The 18,195-nt window shown below is 36.7% G+C and overlaps 6 protein-coding genes across 6 annotated transcripts; 1 reads left to right on the top strand and 5 right to left on the bottom strand.

Annotated features, from left to right (window-relative positions):
- Nucleotides 1–489: 489 nt before the first annotated feature.
- L201_001474 (uncharacterized protein) lies at nt 490–1,548 on the bottom strand (the record flags this gene model as incomplete). The annotated part of the gene is made up of 1 exon (XM_066217263.1): nt 490–1,548. The coding sequence occupies one exon, from the start codon at nt 1,546–1,548 to the stop codon at nt 490–492; it is 1,059 nt and encodes a 352-aa protein (XP_066073360.1).
- Nucleotides 1,549–2,469: 921 nt separating this feature from the next.
- Nucleotides 2,470–3,696, bottom strand: L201_001473 (uncharacterized protein; the record flags this gene model as incomplete). Its single annotated transcript, XM_066217262.1, has 1 exon — nt 2,470–3,696. The coding sequence occupies one exon, from the start codon at nt 3,694–3,696 to the stop codon at nt 2,470–2,472; it is 1,227 nt and encodes a 408-aa protein (XP_066073359.1).
- A 518-nt stretch (nt 3,697–4,214) lies between these two features.
- On the bottom strand, nt 4,215–5,354 carry L201_001472 (uncharacterized protein; the record flags this gene model as incomplete). The annotated part of the gene is made up of 2 exons (XM_066217261.1): nt 4,215–4,533; nt 4,612–5,354. The coding sequence occupies 2 exons, from the start codon at nt 5,352–5,354 to the stop codon at nt 4,215–4,217; spliced, it is 1,062 nt and encodes a 353-aa protein (XP_066073358.1).
- Nucleotides 5,355–5,893: 539 nt separating this feature from the next.
- On the bottom strand, nt 5,894–7,583 carry L201_001471 (uncharacterized protein; the record flags this gene model as incomplete). Its single annotated transcript, XM_066217260.1, has 8 exons — nt 5,894–6,123; nt 6,196–6,655; nt 6,744–6,879; nt 6,968–7,054; nt 7,116–7,179; nt 7,260–7,382; nt 7,431–7,451; nt 7,517–7,583. The coding sequence occupies 8 exons, from the start codon at nt 7,581–7,583 to the stop codon at nt 5,894–5,896; spliced, it is 1,188 nt and encodes a 395-aa protein (XP_066073357.1).
- Nucleotides 7,584–7,954: 371 nt separating this feature from the next.
- L201_001470 (uncharacterized protein) lies at nt 7,955–9,783 on the top strand (the record flags this gene model as incomplete). The annotated part of the gene is made up of 4 exons (XM_066217259.1): nt 7,955–8,567; nt 8,710–8,798; nt 8,951–9,264; nt 9,381–9,783. The coding sequence occupies 4 exons, from the start codon at nt 7,955–7,957 to the stop codon at nt 9,781–9,783; spliced, it is 1,419 nt and encodes a 472-aa protein (XP_066073356.1).
- Nucleotides 9,784–10,184: 401 nt separating this feature from the next.
- On the bottom strand, nt 10,185–16,876 carry L201_001469 (uncharacterized protein; the record flags this gene model as incomplete). The annotated part of the gene is made up of 22 exons (XM_066217258.1): nt 10,185–10,254; nt 10,343–10,539; nt 10,605–10,811; nt 10,888–11,190; nt 11,249–11,385; nt 11,437–11,506; nt 11,564–11,604; nt 11,660–11,711; nt 11,770–11,880; nt 11,940–12,018; nt 12,104–13,727; nt 13,782–13,857; nt 14,002–14,073; nt 14,132–14,641; nt 14,694–15,043; nt 15,103–15,436; nt 15,529–15,816; nt 15,893–16,065; nt 16,186–16,245; nt 16,477–16,627; nt 16,759–16,776; nt 16,850–16,876. The coding sequence occupies 22 exons, from the start codon at nt 16,874–16,876 to the stop codon at nt 10,185–10,187; spliced, it is 4,950 nt and encodes a 1,649-aa protein (XP_066073355.1).
- Nucleotides 16,877–18,195: the final 1,319 nt, after the last annotated feature.

Below are 18,195 nucleotides of genomic sequence, written 5' to 3'. Positions count from 1 at the left end.
ATATGCCTCATGGTCCAGTCCATTATTAAAGCGGCCGTACTCGCTATTTGGTGATGCGTTACACACTATACAATTGGACTTGACTCTTGATTGAGTTCGACTCGAAAAACAGTTTGTGGTGATGATTGAGGGGCGTAAAGTCGTGCGGGCAAGGTCATACAATCAAGCTGACTGTACTTTCACATGAGCCACATGAGGTCGATTGTAGCTAGAGACCGCCGCAAGGTAGTACCGATGTCAAGCTAAAGCGATCTTTCTCAACAACTTCTGATAAGTTAAATGAATTTTCTCGTACTTCTGCTCGAGGTTCTACCCCACGTTCGTTACTCCCCCACTCTACACCGAACCCGGATCTCACCGTCCGTGCGCGCTTTTGGAAGGACGAAATAGTGAATCTGACCAATACATGAAATTGGGTCCAGCATACCATACATTTGAATCCTTCTAAACAGCATTATTGTCTATATTATAAGCACGTTTATATCTATATCATTCTTCTAATCTAAGTAAACCGCCATCTCCTTGATCAAGAAACAATTTCTCATCAACTCGAATTTGAAGATCAACCATTTTGTGCAATTCTTCTTTTATACCTCCTACATCATCAACATAGTAATTTATATTTGGGAATTTATCTCTTGAAGTGTGCACGTCATAATGATCTCTTATCACTTTCGCTTTTGATTCATTCAAATTTTCATTCTCTCTTCCCTTTTGTAGTGAATCATTGTTTACGTCATTGTGATCTTGAAAATGCACTTCAGATTTTAATGATAAATTATGTGGTATATAACCTTTTTCAGGTCTATCTTTAGGTAATATAGTATTTATCCAAATTTTCGTTGATGAGTTGGTTTTAGGTATATCTTCAAGTAAATTCAATAAAGTTAAATCAAATGACCAATATAAATCCGTATCTAGCTCTTCTGCAAAATCCAACATAATCGTTTTGGTTCTGATTAAATGTGAAAACACATATGAACATTCTTGTATTTTCTTATCGTTATCTTCCTCTTCTTCATGATTATCGATTGATGATATTTGATTAGAAGTAATTGTGATATCATTTAAAGACTTGAGTAAGTTGAATGGAAGATGAAGTGTTTCTAGATTAGGAAAAACCGGTTTGGAAAGTATTCTACCTGACTCTAAATTATTACCAGTATTTGATCCTGACCTATCTTTATGAATTACTTTAAGTATTTCACCTAAAACTCTTATGTCCGAAATCGTTAAACGTTTTACCAATCCTAAGCAATCCCTTTTCCTATCAAACAGAGCTGTAAGGTCTATACCTTTCAAAATACCGGTAATATTATTTTTATCTAGAAGTAACGTTTCATATAGCTTTGGTATCAGGTCATCATAGAAAGCTTTTGATATCCTTAATAATAATGTGGGATGGGTTATACGTAGAATATCAAGTAAATGTGGATGTATAGCTGAAATGGGTTCTAAAGTGGTATGCTGTAAGCAAAGGTTCAGTTTCTTCAGTTGAAGCGTCGATGTGCTGATTGGTGATGCAGATGGATAGGCAGATATCGTCATGTTTCTTGTCGAGCTGATTTATCGATTTATAGGATATAAGAGATTGGTAGTATTCTAAAGTCAGCTATCAACTTGCAACTTTGAAGAATTGAGTATGCGCAACCAGTATCGTGATGAAAAGACATTATTCATCTCGATTTTAAGATAAAACCCAATAGAATACTCTGTATCATTGTTACCAAAAGGTGGCGAGATCATCTTTCCGATCTTGTTGTGATTGTATTAAAATCTTGAAATTGATACCTATCTTGATAGACAAGAAGGTATTTTATCGGTGACGCGATTTAGGATAATTACAAGTCAGTACCTAATGAATAGGGGAAAAAAGCAAAAAGATGAAACAGAATGATTTGCGTTCCAAACTCTATACCTACAAGAGTCACATACGCTTTACGATGGGATATGGTATTGTTTTCATGGAGAAAGAGTGGTGAATCAATTTCATAAACTTTGTTTTCCTTATCTTCGAGTAGAGTTAAGTTGAAATCGAGATTCGAAGTGAACCACCCGATCACTTGAGGCAAGAACAACATTGTTGTATAAATACAGTAGTATGTGTTGGTTAGAATAAGCCACAGATCTTAGACCCACTCGTTATGTACGATAAGTCAATTGTGAGCAAGAATATGAACGTATATACTGAATCTCTTGAGTATGCATACAACTACTGTATGAGATTCCAAGACTACACATGGATCGAATCGTTCGTTGTTCTTTATCAACCATCTACTATGTTAAGGTGCTTGATACTTCTGTGATCACCCTGAGATGGGGGAACTCATTGACCTCGGTTGATCACCGTCGCTTTCGCTTAGACACAATTACAATCGTACTGTAGTAATCAGGAATATACATATCATCACAGGAATTGGCAAACAACTTTTACTCATTGGTTATATTTACGAAGAAATACATAACTGTCTAAGCCTTTGCAGCTTCCCCGTCCTTATTGTTCTTTTCCACTTCCTCATCTTTCTTTGGACTAGCACCTCTACTCTTTTCTATGTCATCCTTTTCAACTTTTTCAACAGATTTCTTACTTCCACCTACTTTCTCTTTCTCGTTTTCACTTTGCTTTACTTGTTCCCCTTTTTTCGCTCTCATCTTTTCTCTTGAAATTTTTTCTTCTTCTAAGGATTCTTTAGCTAATTCAGCTAAAGCTTCCATAGCTTTTGATGCCTTTTCATTATAATTTCCCCAAGGTCTTTGTAACCAACTTATAATAGCATGTCTTTGTGCTCTTTGTAAAGGTAACAAATTAGCTTGTTGTTCAGTTTTTGGTCCTGAAATAGGTAAACTAGCATGCCATTCTTCTTTAGTTAAAGGTCCAATGATTTTTTGTTTCTTTTCACCAGTTTCTCCTTTAGCTTCCGCTTCTTCAGCTTTTTCTTTGGCGATTTTTGCAAGATTAGCTTTGATTTTTCGATTTTCTTTTTCTAATCTTTGTTGTTCATAAGGTTTTCTGTTGTGAGGATGACCATGACCATGTGCTCTCTTCTCTTGTTGTAACATCATCCATTTTCTATTTTCAGTTGGAATCAACATTGATATTTCTTCTAAATCACCTTCTTTTAATTGATGTCTCAATAATTCATCTCTCTTCCATTGTAATTTAGTTTTCGGTCCAATGAATAACTGTCGTAAGATTCCACTGAAATCTTTATCCAATTGTTCATTTATCTTTTTTTCTTTCAATTCTTCCAATTCTTTCAATTCTTCGTGTTTTTCGTTCGTCAATGGTCCATGTGGTTTAGGAAATGCGGTAGGTGCATGACAGATAGTGGGAAACTTATCTAAACCTTTTTGTGCTTCTTGTACATCATTTAATTCTTTTTCCAATTTTGAAATCATTTCGTTATGATTCCAATCTGCATCTTGATTAGGTAAATATAAATTGTTAACTTGATCCCATCTTAACCTAGCAATGGTATTCTTCAATGCATAAGCATGATGTTCTCTTAACATGGCATAATTAACTACAGGTGGTTGAACGATTTGTGGGCTGATGTGAGAGGCACGGTTTTTGCTATTGGTGAGAGTGGAAGGTGAAAGTGGTGTATGAGGTGGTGCAGCTGAACCTTTGGTAGTGGTTAAAAGAGCTGGATGAGTGAGTTTGGTAGTAGTGGGTTGTCTAGCGACGTAGGTCATATTGTATGGATGTCTAATAATTGTTGATGTGAGTAAGTATGATTACTATGATTTTACTTTTTATCAGCGATAGGTTGTATAGAATGGTCGTTATATATATTATTGGATGGTTGATTTTAAGTCGGGGGTTTAAGATGATGTTTTTTTTTTGAATTTGAATGGTCGGAATCTTCGTAATTTGGATGACTCGATTTTATCGCTTTATATAGCTTAACATAGCATAGACTACACACATAATTTTGCCTTACCTTTATCTGCTACGGGCAAAGGTAGAGTCAAACACTTTCCTTTGAGATCTTCGAACGCATACCTAAGGGCAAAGGATCGACAAGGATGTTACTAACCTTTCATTTCCTTTTGACCTTACCTGTTACGCTACGGCATTCCGTGAAATACGTCTAATCAGTTATATCCATTATCTTTTGTATCGTGATGCGTTTGGGAAGGGAAAGAGCTTACAAAGCTACCTCTTGCCGTACTTGTCCATATACCCATTCTGAAGACAGATAGAACAAACATCATGTTTTGATAGAGAAAACCAACTTTTCAGAGGCTGCTTCAAGATCTTTTCGGTTCGAGTCTTCGAACAAATCAATTACGAAAGGTGGTAAATCAGATATTTCATATCTTGCTTCTACATCTGCTTCTTTTTGATACTGCAATTGACATTTCGAAATGACAGTTCTTTTGGAATCTTGTTGTCTGATTGAATTTTCTGACTCTCTGGTAATTAACCAATCAGTAATCCTTTTTTGTCGTTGGTCTGTTTCCAGGTTGTCATAGTAAATTACATTGTGGAATTCGATTTTTTGGATCGTAGGATCAAGTCCAATGTATCTAAGGAAACATTCAATAAGGTGCAGCTTAATCGTCATTTGAGGCTATGTACAGAAAGCCTGATATAAGTTGACTTACGAAGGTTCAGTTGTATTGAAATGACGAGAAATGAAAGATTTGATAGTCATTACTTGGTATTCCGCGTAGTCGCCATCTTCGTCATCTTCCGTAAGCTCTTCTCTAATCGTGAAGAAGATCATTATAGTTTTAGCTTTCAGTTCATGTAGGTCTATACAATTTAAGTCATATACGTGCATCGTAAAGACAGTATATGGATTATCATGTTGTGATAATGATTGATATAGATCCAATGTTGCACCGAGTCTGACTTCATATGGTCCAGTATGATAACATGTGTAGCTTGCAAAAATCATTTCACAAAGATCATCGAACTCGTTATACCATTTAGAGGGATATCTTTCTAACTCATATATTGCTTCATATCCAAAACTAAGTGTAAATGGACAATTGAGTAGTCCAAACATGTCTGACTCTGGATCGTCTTGATTACCATTCAAACAATCTTCGATAGCATCATTGATGACCGGTATACATTTAATATCATCAATTCGAAGCGCGCGGATAGATTGAATCAGGTTAAATTTCCTAGCGAAAGGGGTTTTATCGTCTTCCTTTTTCGGTATCTTGGAAGGTATATCTGAACCACCAAAATTAGGACCTAAACCATAGAAAATTCTATTGCAATTCTCCTCGTTGAAAGTGATCTTCTCATAAAGCATCGGACCACACATATGATATAATCGTCTGCAGGTCTTCATTAATGCTAATTTTGATGATGAGTCATGACCCCATTTGATCATATTTAGAATATAATGTATGAGTTCAGTAGGTAGTTTTGATATGTTCCTGGATAGTCTATTGATTTGTTGACGTCGCTCTCTTGAATACAGGGTCTTGTCGGCATTGTATTCATGGTATCAACTGATAATTTTATTGAATTGTGTATTTTGTATCGTCTGTTTTATGTTCGAATTCAGCTTGAATGAATTGTCAAAATATGGGATGAGTAGAGAAAGAGTAAGAAATGAAATGAAATAGGAGGTAATAATTCATGTCATATAGTATATAGTGTGTCGAGCTGATCACATCAATTTTGATGGGAATATTATTAATCATTTTTAGAATGATGGTTGACGTCAGATATATGGTGTTTTTGATGGTTGATGGTTGAAGGTTGATGGTTGATTGCTGATTGCTGATGGTGACGTGTGGCATACTCACTTACTGAGTACCAACGTACAGTATACCAAATACATAGATAAGATGAAATAACAATACATACCAATGTATTAATATAATCTACAATCTATCCTTAATGTCCATTCGATGTCTATATACTCTATCTATCCTGACTTAACTGAGCACCGAGTCCTTCAGCCAATTTCCTAGATCTACGAGCTACTTCACCTCTTTCACCCATTACAGTTAATCTCAAACTAGCTCCTTTCAATTTCTCATCATCATCTAAAGAAGGTATAGGTGTTAATTCGTATCGACCAAAAGCATAATTTAATATATTGGTAGTGTATCCTTTGGGTTCAGATGATTGTAAACGTATTATTCCTTTTACTATAATGGCACATATATCAGTATATATAACAGTTTGCTAGATATAAGAATCCTGAATACGATCAGACCTACCTCTATATATCTCAAAAGACAGTTTACCTAATTCTTGATCTAACAGTTCTCTACCTATAGGTTCTATCTCAGGTATTTCCTCATCGTGATCGTGATTATGTGCATTTTCGTGTGCGTGATTATGGTCGTGTCCATTGTGATCATGTTGATGTTTCACTTGGGGTTGTTTACCTTTATATATTTGTTTAGTCTCAATCTCATCACCATGCCATTCTTTGTCATTACCAGAAATATTCTCCCAAGATGATTTTTCACCATTAACCAAATTGTATAATTTCGTATCTATACCAAATATCAAATCAGGTTTCAAAGGGTTTTCTTGTTTGGCATCACCACTAATTTTGATTTTTGGTGTTTCATCATTTAGATCATTTAATGAATCTATCAAATCATCCATTTCACGTTCACTAATCAATTGATGTTTCGATAATAAAAGTAAATCTGTATATTTTGCTTGTAACTATCAAAGGGGTCAAAGGAATTCGAAATCAGCTGAGGGTGTTCCAACTTTGTACTTTGCGGTACTTCTGAATTTAAGACACACATACCTTAGCAGAAGGTGAAGAATCTTCATATCCTTTAAAATTTAAACAATCAATCACCGTTACTACACCATCTAATTTAAATCCTTCAGGTTCAAGTTGCTTTATCTGTAATGCTAAAGTAGCTGGGAAAGCGGAGCCACTATCATATCTGAATTAGTACAGATATATTGAACGCACTGTATTTCCAGAAAGGCTGGTAATGTTAGGTCACATAAACGTGCACTCACCTAGATTCAATGATAATCCTATCTGGTTGCATGGTATCTCTAATTTCCTTTAAAGCGTTCTCCACTAATCCCACCATTGTACAGCACCTTTAACAACAGCCTTTGGTATCAGCTTTCATAAAAACAATCTGGTTGATGGTATACTCACAAACATCCGTTCAGTATTTCAGAAACACCAGATATGTTAGACTGATTAGCCAGTATTGAGTCGACTACAAGTCGAAGTCGATATGTGAGAAGGAGACGTCAGCGTTGTCGAAATCAAGACAATGATGGAAGTGATTTTACTCACCTTCGACATCTCCATATTCATTTTTCAGCAATACAACCTTGTAATCTTTAGGTAATTGTTGAATTAATGATATAATTGCTGATGTTTTCCCCTGTATATGGTCCCAAAGTATTTCATAAGCATCTGACCAGTAAATTATCCATATATTTGATTCGTAGCCCAGCTACTGACGAAACCATAAACTTACAGCACCTACGCATGGATTTGTTCATCATTAGCTTTTTGTCCTACAATCATACATCCATCTTCCAACTTACCTAGAAATCCAGTGAAGCAAGTCACCGGTATCTGCTTTTTTGGTTCTATATTTTGAGTTACGGTCATACTTATGCTGTATAGTATGTATGGATTATGTCTGTAATTTCCTCTGCTTTGTGTCTAATATCCTTATGGGTAACCAAGTACTACATCAGAATGTATGTAAAAAGGGAACACAAGACTGGTAATATTTCACTTCACCGTACAAAGTAATATAATGTTCTTCGCTAATTCCCCTCCACCATCCAACTTCACTTCCTCGCTATCATATTCCGTCATAACTAAACCATTCTCGTCCATTTCTCTAATTCTGATTGATTTCTTTATACACTTCGACAACGTACATATTTTATTCGCACAGTGAGGCTCTTCGCTGGCTTCAGCATATCCATCTCTCAAACCCCATCAAACTCGTTACAACTTAAGAGGGATTCAATATGCCTCAACTACAACTAATAGCAGAATTATCATCTCACAATGAACCAGCATGGAATGTTGTTTTCAATCCTACCCGAAATCTATTAGCGACTTGTTCAACAGATAAGTCAATTAGGTTATTCTCTTATATTCTACCTTCTAGCAATGATACTTCGACATCTCCGACAACAACAACAACAACATCATCAAGCAGTAGTGGTGGATTGGATCTGGATTTACCTTCAAGTTCGTCATCAAAACCAGTATTTAGTTTAAATAAAATAATTGAAACCGAACATAAAAGAACTGTAAGATCAATTTGTTGGTCAAATGATGGTAAAACTTTAGCTTCAGGTTCATTTGATTCTACTGTAAATATTTATGAAGAAGTTATACCTGACGATGATGATGATGTTGATTCTGATCAAGGAGAAGATGATGATCAGGAGCAAGGAGAAGGTATATATAAACCAAAAAGTCAAGGGATAGAAGGAGGTAATTCTTTGAAAAAAGAATGGGAATGTGTTACTTCTTTAGAAGGTCATGAAAGTGAATGTAAATCTGTAGCATTTTCAAATGATGGTTCTTTATTAGCTAGTTGTTCAAGAGATAAAAGTGTTTGGGTATGGGAAGGTGAGTTGAAATTAATTAATTGATAGATTAATTTAATCAAAATCTATCGTGATAGTGACTTGATTTTAAAAATTAATTGTAATGATAACAGAATGGTCTTGCTGATATTATTGTTATTTGTTATTTGCTATTTTGTCAATAGTTCAACCAGATTCAGATTTTGAATGTATAGCAGTAATGATGGAACATACACAAGATGTTAAATGTATTGCATGGCATCCACATGAAGAGGTGAGTTCTATAGTATATCCCATAAAATTAACTTGCAATTTCAAGCACACAATTAAGATAAAGATATCCATGAAAATTCAGAGGGAAAAGGATAGCTGACTATTTACCTACCAAACAATGACATTTGTACGATACGATGGGATACGATACAGATATTAGCTTCAGCTTCATACGATTCACATATACATTTAGCTTTTGATGATCCAGATTCAGATTGGACAATATTTCAAAAATTACATCCTAAATTACCTCTTATTCCACTTACTTTATCTTCATCCAATTCCAATTCATCTAAATCTTTGATTGATGCTTTAATACCTTCAAAAGAAGAAAAAGAATTACAAGATAAATTAATTATACCACCTTTAGAAGAAGATGAAACTATTTGGTCATTAGCTTTTTCACCTAATGGTAAATATTTAGCTTGTGGTGGTGACTTAGGTGGTATTAGAATATTTAAAAAGGGGTGAGTCTATTATTGGTCTCGCTATAATCCGAAATTCAAATGATATTCTTGCTATATTATTATTTTTACTACAAATTTACTTGAAATTGACGATAATTATTACTATTTATAAATAGTGGTAATCAAATAGATTCACAATGGATTGAAATTATTCATTTAGGTGTACATTCAAGATCGATATTTTCTTTATCTTGGTCTCCTTCGCCCTTATTTTCCTCATCCTCATCATCACAAGAGGACAATGTTGAAGAAGAAGAAGAAGATTTAGGTTTATTAGCATCAACAGGAAGTGATGGTAAAATTGTAATATTTCATCTTAAAACAACAAATACCACAAAAAATGGAATAGATATCAAACCAATAGCAGCAATTAAAAATGCACATGGTGTAAATGATATAAATCATTTATCTTGGAATATAAGAAAAGATGATCCTAAAGAAAAAAAAGGTTTAGGAATATTAAGTTCTGTAGCTGATGATGGGTCAATAAAAGTTTGGAGATTGGTTAATGATGATTGAATAGATTTCTTGATAATGCAGAACAAGCAAGGTCGAATAAACCGATACAAACATATATAGATGAGATACATATATATATAATGCATTCATCATTCGGATTGCTATCATCGCATATGAAGCCAAATAGCACAGTTTCATGATCAAACGATTTCACCTCATTGGCTGCTGACAAAGATTCAATACCCTCGCATTATAAATCTATCGGATAATTCATTGTTTATTCATATCTAACTTTTTATATGAGATCGTTACGTCTACTACTACTACTCCCAACGTGAAAAAGAGAATGAAAAAGGGAAACCTTGTGAGAAGAAAGAATTAAAAGAGGAACAGAAAAAGGTATCACATGAAGAATTTTAAGGCAAGAAGATATGATTATATTTGTTAATATAGCTTTTTAACTAATAAAATCCTGTTGGTTGGGACATCAATCCACCACCATTTGGCATTCCACCGAATCCTGGTCCACCACTAAAAATGAATTTCAATTAGCAATTATTCGAGTGCAGATTGCCCTATCAACGGTAAAGACAACATCCCGAGGATCATTTTGACTCACCCTGGTCCACCAATCATCAATCTTTGACCTAAGCCAGTACCCATTAAACTAGGTTCATTTTCAGGCTGATCTTTTTCTATTGTTTTAGCTTTTAATTCTTTAACTTCTTTTTCTAAAGCGGCAATTTTACTTGATTGATCACGTTGTTGTTGCAATTTATATGGCATTGAATAATCACTTAAACCGAATCTCCATGACTATTTTGTTCGAAATCAGTATATTTTTCATCTATAAATTGGGAATGACATTCAAAATAACTTACCATCTCTTCAACGAAATCAGGTCTGACCAATTCGAAACAAACATAAAGTATAGCAGCGAAAGCATCTTTGTTTCCGATTGAAACAAAGTAACCGGCTAATTCTTCAGCCACAGAAATATCTTTACTCGCTGCTGCAGTCTCAAGTGCATCACGCCATAGACGATCAGCTTTAGCGAGACCTAGAGCTTCTTCCCACATTCCATTGAGCTATAGTATAAGATAAGATGTCAGCTCATAACTCTTATTCGATTTTTACCTAGGACTTCAGCGTAAGTAAGCTCACTCTGTAAAGTAATGAAGCGATTCTTCTGAATTCTAATAATTCATGACTTTCTAATCTCTTAGCAAGTTTGATGGCATCATATTGATCATGAGTTTCTAAACTACTTCGTAATGTAATGTGATCTTCTTCTTCAATCAATAAATCGTTATAAGCTTCGTTAACAACTGATAAGTTGAGTTTTTGAGTAGCGATGAGATATGGTTTAGCAAGAGGTAAATGATCTTCGTTTTGGATGATTTTGACAACTCGTCCATGGTCAAGTCGAGGTGTCAAAGCGGCGAGAAGATCAGGTAAGAGGTTAGGCTAAGAGGACGTAGCGTCAGCATTTGTAGTGTTATACCGTTGCCATATGATTACTTACTTGTCGGGCGAGATAGAATGAAACAGCTTTGTAGGCGATTTCCATATTGGCAACCTTGACAACAACCTTCTTGAATTGATCATGATCCCAATCACCGAGTCTCTCCATCATAGCCAAAGCAGCGTTATCAGGTTCGTCTGAAATTTAATATCAGCTCAGTCCAGAATATGGGTCAACGTTCAGCTTACCATAAACAATATAAAGGAAGACGAGTTCGGGCCATAAATGAGCTTGTTCAGCAGATTTGATGACTTTAGGCTAATGGATTCATCAACGTATCAGCTAGGAATACAAAGATCAGTTAGCTGAACTTACAATGTTGACTCGTTGCCAGAACAATTTAAGGTGTTCCATGACTACAAATCATGAATGTCAGCTGATATCGGGGCCAAATCGAAGTGTCCAGCTTACGTTTCTCAGGTCTGTATTTAGCATAAAGAACACTGAGCTCAGTGAACATTCCCTGTTTTAGGTGATGTCAGCTGAATTCTGCATTTGTATATCATGACAGCAAAGCTTACCATGTGAGCTCTTTCGAGACCTAGACCACCTTCCATCAAAGCAATGATTTCATCAAAGTAACCATTTCGCTCATATAATGAGAGTAATGCAGGTAATTCTTCCGCGTGGACCTGAAGTGGATGTTATTAGTATGAGCTTCTTGTGACAATGATACACTTTATAAGCTCACAATAAGGTTAAGACCACAAATTTGAGCCAATCTGAATTCTTTCTTATCTACACAAGCAGCGTTAACTTGTTTCCATACTCTACAGCATTACCATATGTTTTCATCAGCTTATATTCATCTATCTTTCACAATAAGGAAGAAGTAAAGAGGTGCTTTGAACTTACTGAGTATTACCAGCTTTTCTAGCAGCATCTACAGCAGCTTGATTTTCACCTAAATAAATCAAAGTAGTAGCTAATCTTGCCCAGTTTGAAATTGAAGAGAATAACAATTTTGAAGCTTGATATAATTCATCTTCGAAACATTTTTCACCGACTTGTAGGATATCTGCAACATTTGTCATACCTAAGAATTCTTCCATATCATGTAATCTATCTGTTTTTGCGTAAGCATATGCTAATTCAGTATCGATCTTAGGTTCTCTTGCTGTCTTTCTTGCCATTTGTAAGAATCTGACTAAATCTTCATGTTTACCTGCTCGGTTGGCAATTTCAATTACTTCAGCAAAGTTGGATGGATCTTCAGCTTTGATATATGAATCTATAGCATCTTTAACTCTTAATCCATCTAATTGTGCTTTACCTAATCTACTCCAAACAGCAGGTTGGTTGATCTTGTTGGCATATGCAAATCCTCTGTCAATTGATACCATATGTTCAACTAACACGTTCATAGCTTCAGCATGGTTATCGTGTTTAGAGTAGATGGTGAATGCTTCTTCGTAGAGACCAGCTTCTGTAGCAACTTTGGCAATAGCATCGACATCGTATCCCGAAAGTTTGTTGATATAACCCATAACTTTACCCTTGTCGTTCTTGATGGCAGTAAGGAACATAAGAGATTGAAGAGATCGGTTATCACTGAATGGCGATGGTTCGATGATAATTTTTTCGAGTAATTCGAGTAATGGTCCGTGAAGTTCCATATGCATAAATGCTTTGACAGTGACTGAAACATCATCTGGGTCGGTACATTCGGGAATTGCTGTAGCGATGACTTGATCGATAAGAGCTCGTCTGTGAATACTTTCGGGATCGAGAACTTGAGTCCAAAGGTCAATTTCTCTTCTCTTGACGAGGTATCGTGCTTGGTGCTTGTACATTTGGTTCTCATTGGTGATGTTGATTAACTCGTCATCACAAAGACCTTTGGCGTAAGCAATGTAAGCAAGGTATGGATCTCTCTTTTCACAGTATTTTCCGACAATTGCTGGATCGTAAAGGTTGTTTTCCTTGAGGAAGGCTTCTGGATTGTTGTTGGAATCAATGGAGATCTTGGCGATAGCATTGTATACTGAGTGATCGGTTGAACCTTGTTCAACTTTGGTGTTAAGCCATGGAAGGATGAGTTTGAGTCTGTTTCTCTTTTCAACTTCATCTACCAATTCATCGATGGGGAAATTGCCAGTAACGGAAGCAAGGAGGTTCTTGATCGTTTGTTCTTCACAATCAACATCGAGAAGCCCACCAATGACTTGAGGTGTTCTAGCAGAGTTGACTCGAGTAACGTAAATTTCGATAAAGTTGGTAAGACCATTTTGATAAAGGTAAAGGACGAGATCGTGGACAAAGTCAAATCGATCGCAAACAATAATAAGAGGAAGTTGATCCGAAAGTCTAGCTTCTTTAAGGAAGTTCTTAACCTTTTCAGCATTGTAGAAGTTACTCTCTCGACACATTCGTTCAACCTCTCGGATTTGACCGGTTCTAGTGGCAGCTTGAATGTATTTGAAATGTACTTCAGGATCTTCACTGAGGTTGACAACAGCACCGAGATAGTAGTAGAGACCTGAAAGATATGTTAGCAGAGGTTCAGACAACATTTAATGAGGGGTCGTCTCACCTTCTGATGATTTGTATTGTTCAAAGAGTTCTATCAGTTTAACAGGACCAAGCAAGTCAGAGTATTTTGAAGCGATCTGAACGACAAGTTGAAGGTTTTGTCGGATGTTGGTCTTGAGCATCTCATGTAAACAAGCGAAAGATTGTTCGACGGTGAGTCGCCCGAAGAAATCGACAAGCCACTATCAGGTCAGCTTTGTACTGTTGCAAAGCTTACTCACGTCTTGGTTAAATAATTGAGTATGGACAACAACTCGTTTGATATCGTTGATATCCTCGTAATGTTCGAGAGCCTGATAAGCATTTGTTAGCTATGTGGTCGTCCTTAATACGAATCAATTAGCTACTCACTCTTTGCATGAGACCAGCCTTTTCAGCCAAGTTTGCAATTCTAGGTCGATCGTAATGTGTGAACATTTCGTTACCGAGAATGGCATCAGCGACTTGAGGAGCGCTAACAAGGTTCATTTCAAGTAATCTAGTTTGCAATGGACCTTGTTCTGGTTTGTTATCTTTCAAAGCATCTAATAAGATGGAAGTAGCTTGTTGAAGCATGTTTTGTGACATGAAGATATCGATTATTCTGTCAAGATCTACTAAAGGTCCACTTTCATCATTAACGATTTGAGTCGCAAATTCAGCTCCTTTATCGGGGTTGATTCGGACGAGGTGTTGTAAGAGTTGAGCGTAATCTGGAGTGTAGTTGACTTTCTTAGAGTAAAGAACGATCTTGTCAAATTGCCCAAGTTCAGCGAAAGCTGCTACCACCTTGTTAGGTACGTTGGCTCTAAGGTAGACAGAGAGAGCAAGGTTCATGTCGGCCATTCGACATAGATCACCAAGTTCTTCACTACATTCAAGCTACAAAAGATGTTAGCTAACTCCACAAAATACCATTATACGATCAGCTTACCTTGTTCTCCTTAAGCCATTTCTCTAATAATTGTTTCTTTCCTTGTTGTATAACGGGTCTAGCTAATTCGAGTGATTCGTATTTGTTCAATTCTCCTTTCTCAAGCAAGATACCGAAATATTGAAGGATCGGTGAAAGGGTACCAGGGACTTGAGGAAGTTTCTTGAATGTTTCTATTGTTTGTTGAGTTCTAAGTAAACCTCGAGGAGAGTTGGCGGCAATCTTAGCTGCTTCACTATATTGTTGATTTTGAATGTACACTTGGTATTGTTGCTGGATGATGTGATCGGCACCTGGCAGGCCAGCTCGAGTAGCAAGTTTGATAGCGAGTTCGGGAGAATTTATGACCTCTGTAATAATTGTGTCAGCTATTGATTGATGCAAACCACCATCGAAGAATCTAGCTTACGTTGGATATAAGGAACAATCGTATCCTCATCTACACTGACACTCAAAACCTGACCTTTTCTATTGACACCTATAATACCAGAAGTGCTTTCATGCTGAGCAGTAGTGAAAATTGTTTCTCCTGAAATTCTGTTCATGTAAATACATTGTCCAGTTTCGATTTCGTATAAGTGGATGAAACCGAATTTGGTGACGAGATAGAGGATACCGTGTTTGGGTGAGACTTGAAGAGCTACTGGGAAATCATTGGTGGCTTCGGCCGGGAAGAATACATCTACAGCTTTCTTCTGGAAAGGTGGGTTAGGTGCTTGGTGACCGATTTCTACAATGTGGAGCTGAACAATTAAAAAAATAAGCATTGACCGATACGAAGTTTACCACCGTCTCCTACCACCTGGTCCTATTTCAATGGAAAAAGGGCACATACCTTAGCACCAGTAGCGGTTCTAACAGCGAAACAGAATAATTTCGATTCTTGAGGTGCTCCATCCATTTTAACAGTAGCGAAAGCTGCTGCGTGACCTTCAATAGGTTGAGAAACACCTCTTTCAACTGAATAGAGTTGCATAGCTCCTTTGATCTTGAAACCATTTTGACCTGGCTGACCAGCATTGGGGTTTGATGAAATACCAACTACAACTAACCATTTCTCATCTTGAGATATTCGATAATTGATAATTTGGTTTCCTGCTAATGTTGCATGTCTATCGAATACCTAATCGACGTTACGTTATTAGTCACGGACATGCTGACAACGCATAAAATGAGCCTTAAATGTACTATGAACTTACTTTCGATGGAGTCGCTTGACCTTCCATAACTTTCCAGTGATATACTTCTCTTTCGGTTACAATACCGATTGTAGTGTCATTAATCCATGTCCAGAAGGTAACATCTTCGTTCATCAAGTGGGCACCGATCTTTGACTTGTTACCGAGGTTGAATACCTGCAGTTGTCGACCAGCTGTATTGACGAATCACATTGATTGGATCGAGTTTTCGTAAGATAGTGAGGGATAAGAGATAAAAATAAACATGTTAAGTGATCTATTCTTGTTGTTTGCTAGAGTCGATAGCAGCTCACCTTTCAATGCAAGAATCTTGTCCCCTGGTTTAGGGTTCATGATCGCCGAATCGGCGGTGACTGTAGTGAAAGCGATATATGTCAGTAACTGTAAGATAGTCGAAATATGCTTTCATCGTCTCCCTCCTTCCTTCCTGGAATAAAATGGCTCAGGTTATATGTTGTCTTTCATCCATTGTGCCCTCCCTCGACTTAATATTACCATCACCCGTAGAAGCGTTGAGGCTATTATCTCTTCCTCCCCTCTTCCCCTTGGCATACCCCTTCAACAAGCTAGGAAAGGTTACTCACTAGGCCGTCGTACAATATCATTTGAATCATTAAGATTTACAATAACTACTTGAGGTGTATCTAATTGTTCTCTTACACAAATCCAAGCATCTGATTCAAGCGTTAAAGATTGGAATGAGATTGAAGCTGGTTGAATACCTAAAGCTGTGAGCTATGTGTGGTGAAAGAGGGGGTATTAGCATAATGAGCCAAGCCAAATATAAGGAGCGTGAGTTTACTGTTAGTTCTGTGATGAAGCTGAAAGAATAAATGAGGAAGGAGAAGAAAAGAATCTTAACATACCTGAAGGTGCTCGGTGAACTATAAACATGAGTAATGATAATATTATTAGCTATCTCCTATAAGTCCATGTGCCGCGAGAACAGCTACTCACGACAATTGGTTTTTCTGGAGCAGCCATATTGATTCGATTCTATCTTTCTTTCTTCTTCTTCTTTGGTAATAGAGGGGAGAAGGTAGGAAACAAAGAAGGAAAGATGTGAGAAAGGGGGTATAATACAAACAAATAAACTACTTTCTTTCCTTCTTAGCTTGATTTGATTTTGATTTTCGAAAGATAAAGGTATGAGATTTATTTGATTTTTCGTATAGATATATATCCGCCAAATCGTTGAGGACTGACGGTAGAGAGATGAAAAAAAAAGAGATGGGATTCTAAAGAGAGAATGAGGTATGAGATTGTGAAGCTAATTAAGCTGTGAATATCATTATTGTGGGATTGTGCATTGTCAGGAGGAAGGAAGAAGGAGAGACGCGACCGAACGAACGAAGTGTTGATGACGATGCACAAGGTGATAACAAGCACGGTGAATCCACGTGGCGGATTGATCGGAACTTTCGTGTTGTGGCACGTACTGCAGTACTATATATGGCCATCCTCAGCATGTTACAGAGACAGTAAATGGTCTAGGTCTATAGGTACGAGGCATGGAAGATACATGGTATAGAGTTAAGTGGTTATCAACGAAGGACGAAAGGTTTATAATTGTTCCTCTGTCCATGTAAGTGCAAACGTACGAGTACATCGCAATAATGTTGGTGGGAGATATACTATAATGATGAGATATCCGAACTTGTTTTCCTTCAGTCCATGCTCTCGCTCATATTTTGATAATTGCGAGCTGCAAGCAAAACCGTAGTAAAGTAAGGTCTCCAAACTAGAAACTAGAAACATGACTCTAGATTACCGCTCCGATGAAGACCAAATAATTTTGGTCGAGTGTAAAAGCTGCAGAACAATGATACGAGTAATCGTTTCTTGTTAGCTGTATCTGTTCTTGGGGAAATCAAGAGTGGGGATGTAGACAATCACTGAACTCTTGGTGCCGAAAGAATTGCGCATAGCCTCGAGTTGTCGCTGATCAAGTGCACATGTCAATATCATATCAGATATATATATATGTGGCTGGGAATTCCTATTCATGATACAACGAGTATGCTATTGTGGCACAAAAAGAAATGAATATGGCATTACACTCTCCCACTTACATTCAGCTTTACTCATAACAATAAATCGGTAACAACTTATATGCCTTCTCTTCTATATTGAACGAAATCTTCTTCTTCTTCTCACCAGGCAAGTAAAGGGGGTAAAATGTGTACAAGCAAGGTATCTCAGACGTGACTAATCAAATCTACAGCCTAAAAGTTTTCTTCCATTATCGCAATTCCTAAAACTGATTCAGAAAATTTCGTTGATAAGCTACTTTGTAGTCTGTC

This window comes from Kwoniella dendrophila, chromosome 2 (genome assembly GCF_036810415.1).
Source record: "Kwoniella dendrophila CBS 6074 chromosome 2, complete sequence".
Lineage (NCBI taxonomy): Eukaryota > Fungi > Basidiomycota > Tremellomycetes > Tremellales > Cryptococcaceae > Kwoniella > Kwoniella dendrophila.
This window is presented reverse-complemented; position numbering and strand designations above follow the sequence as displayed.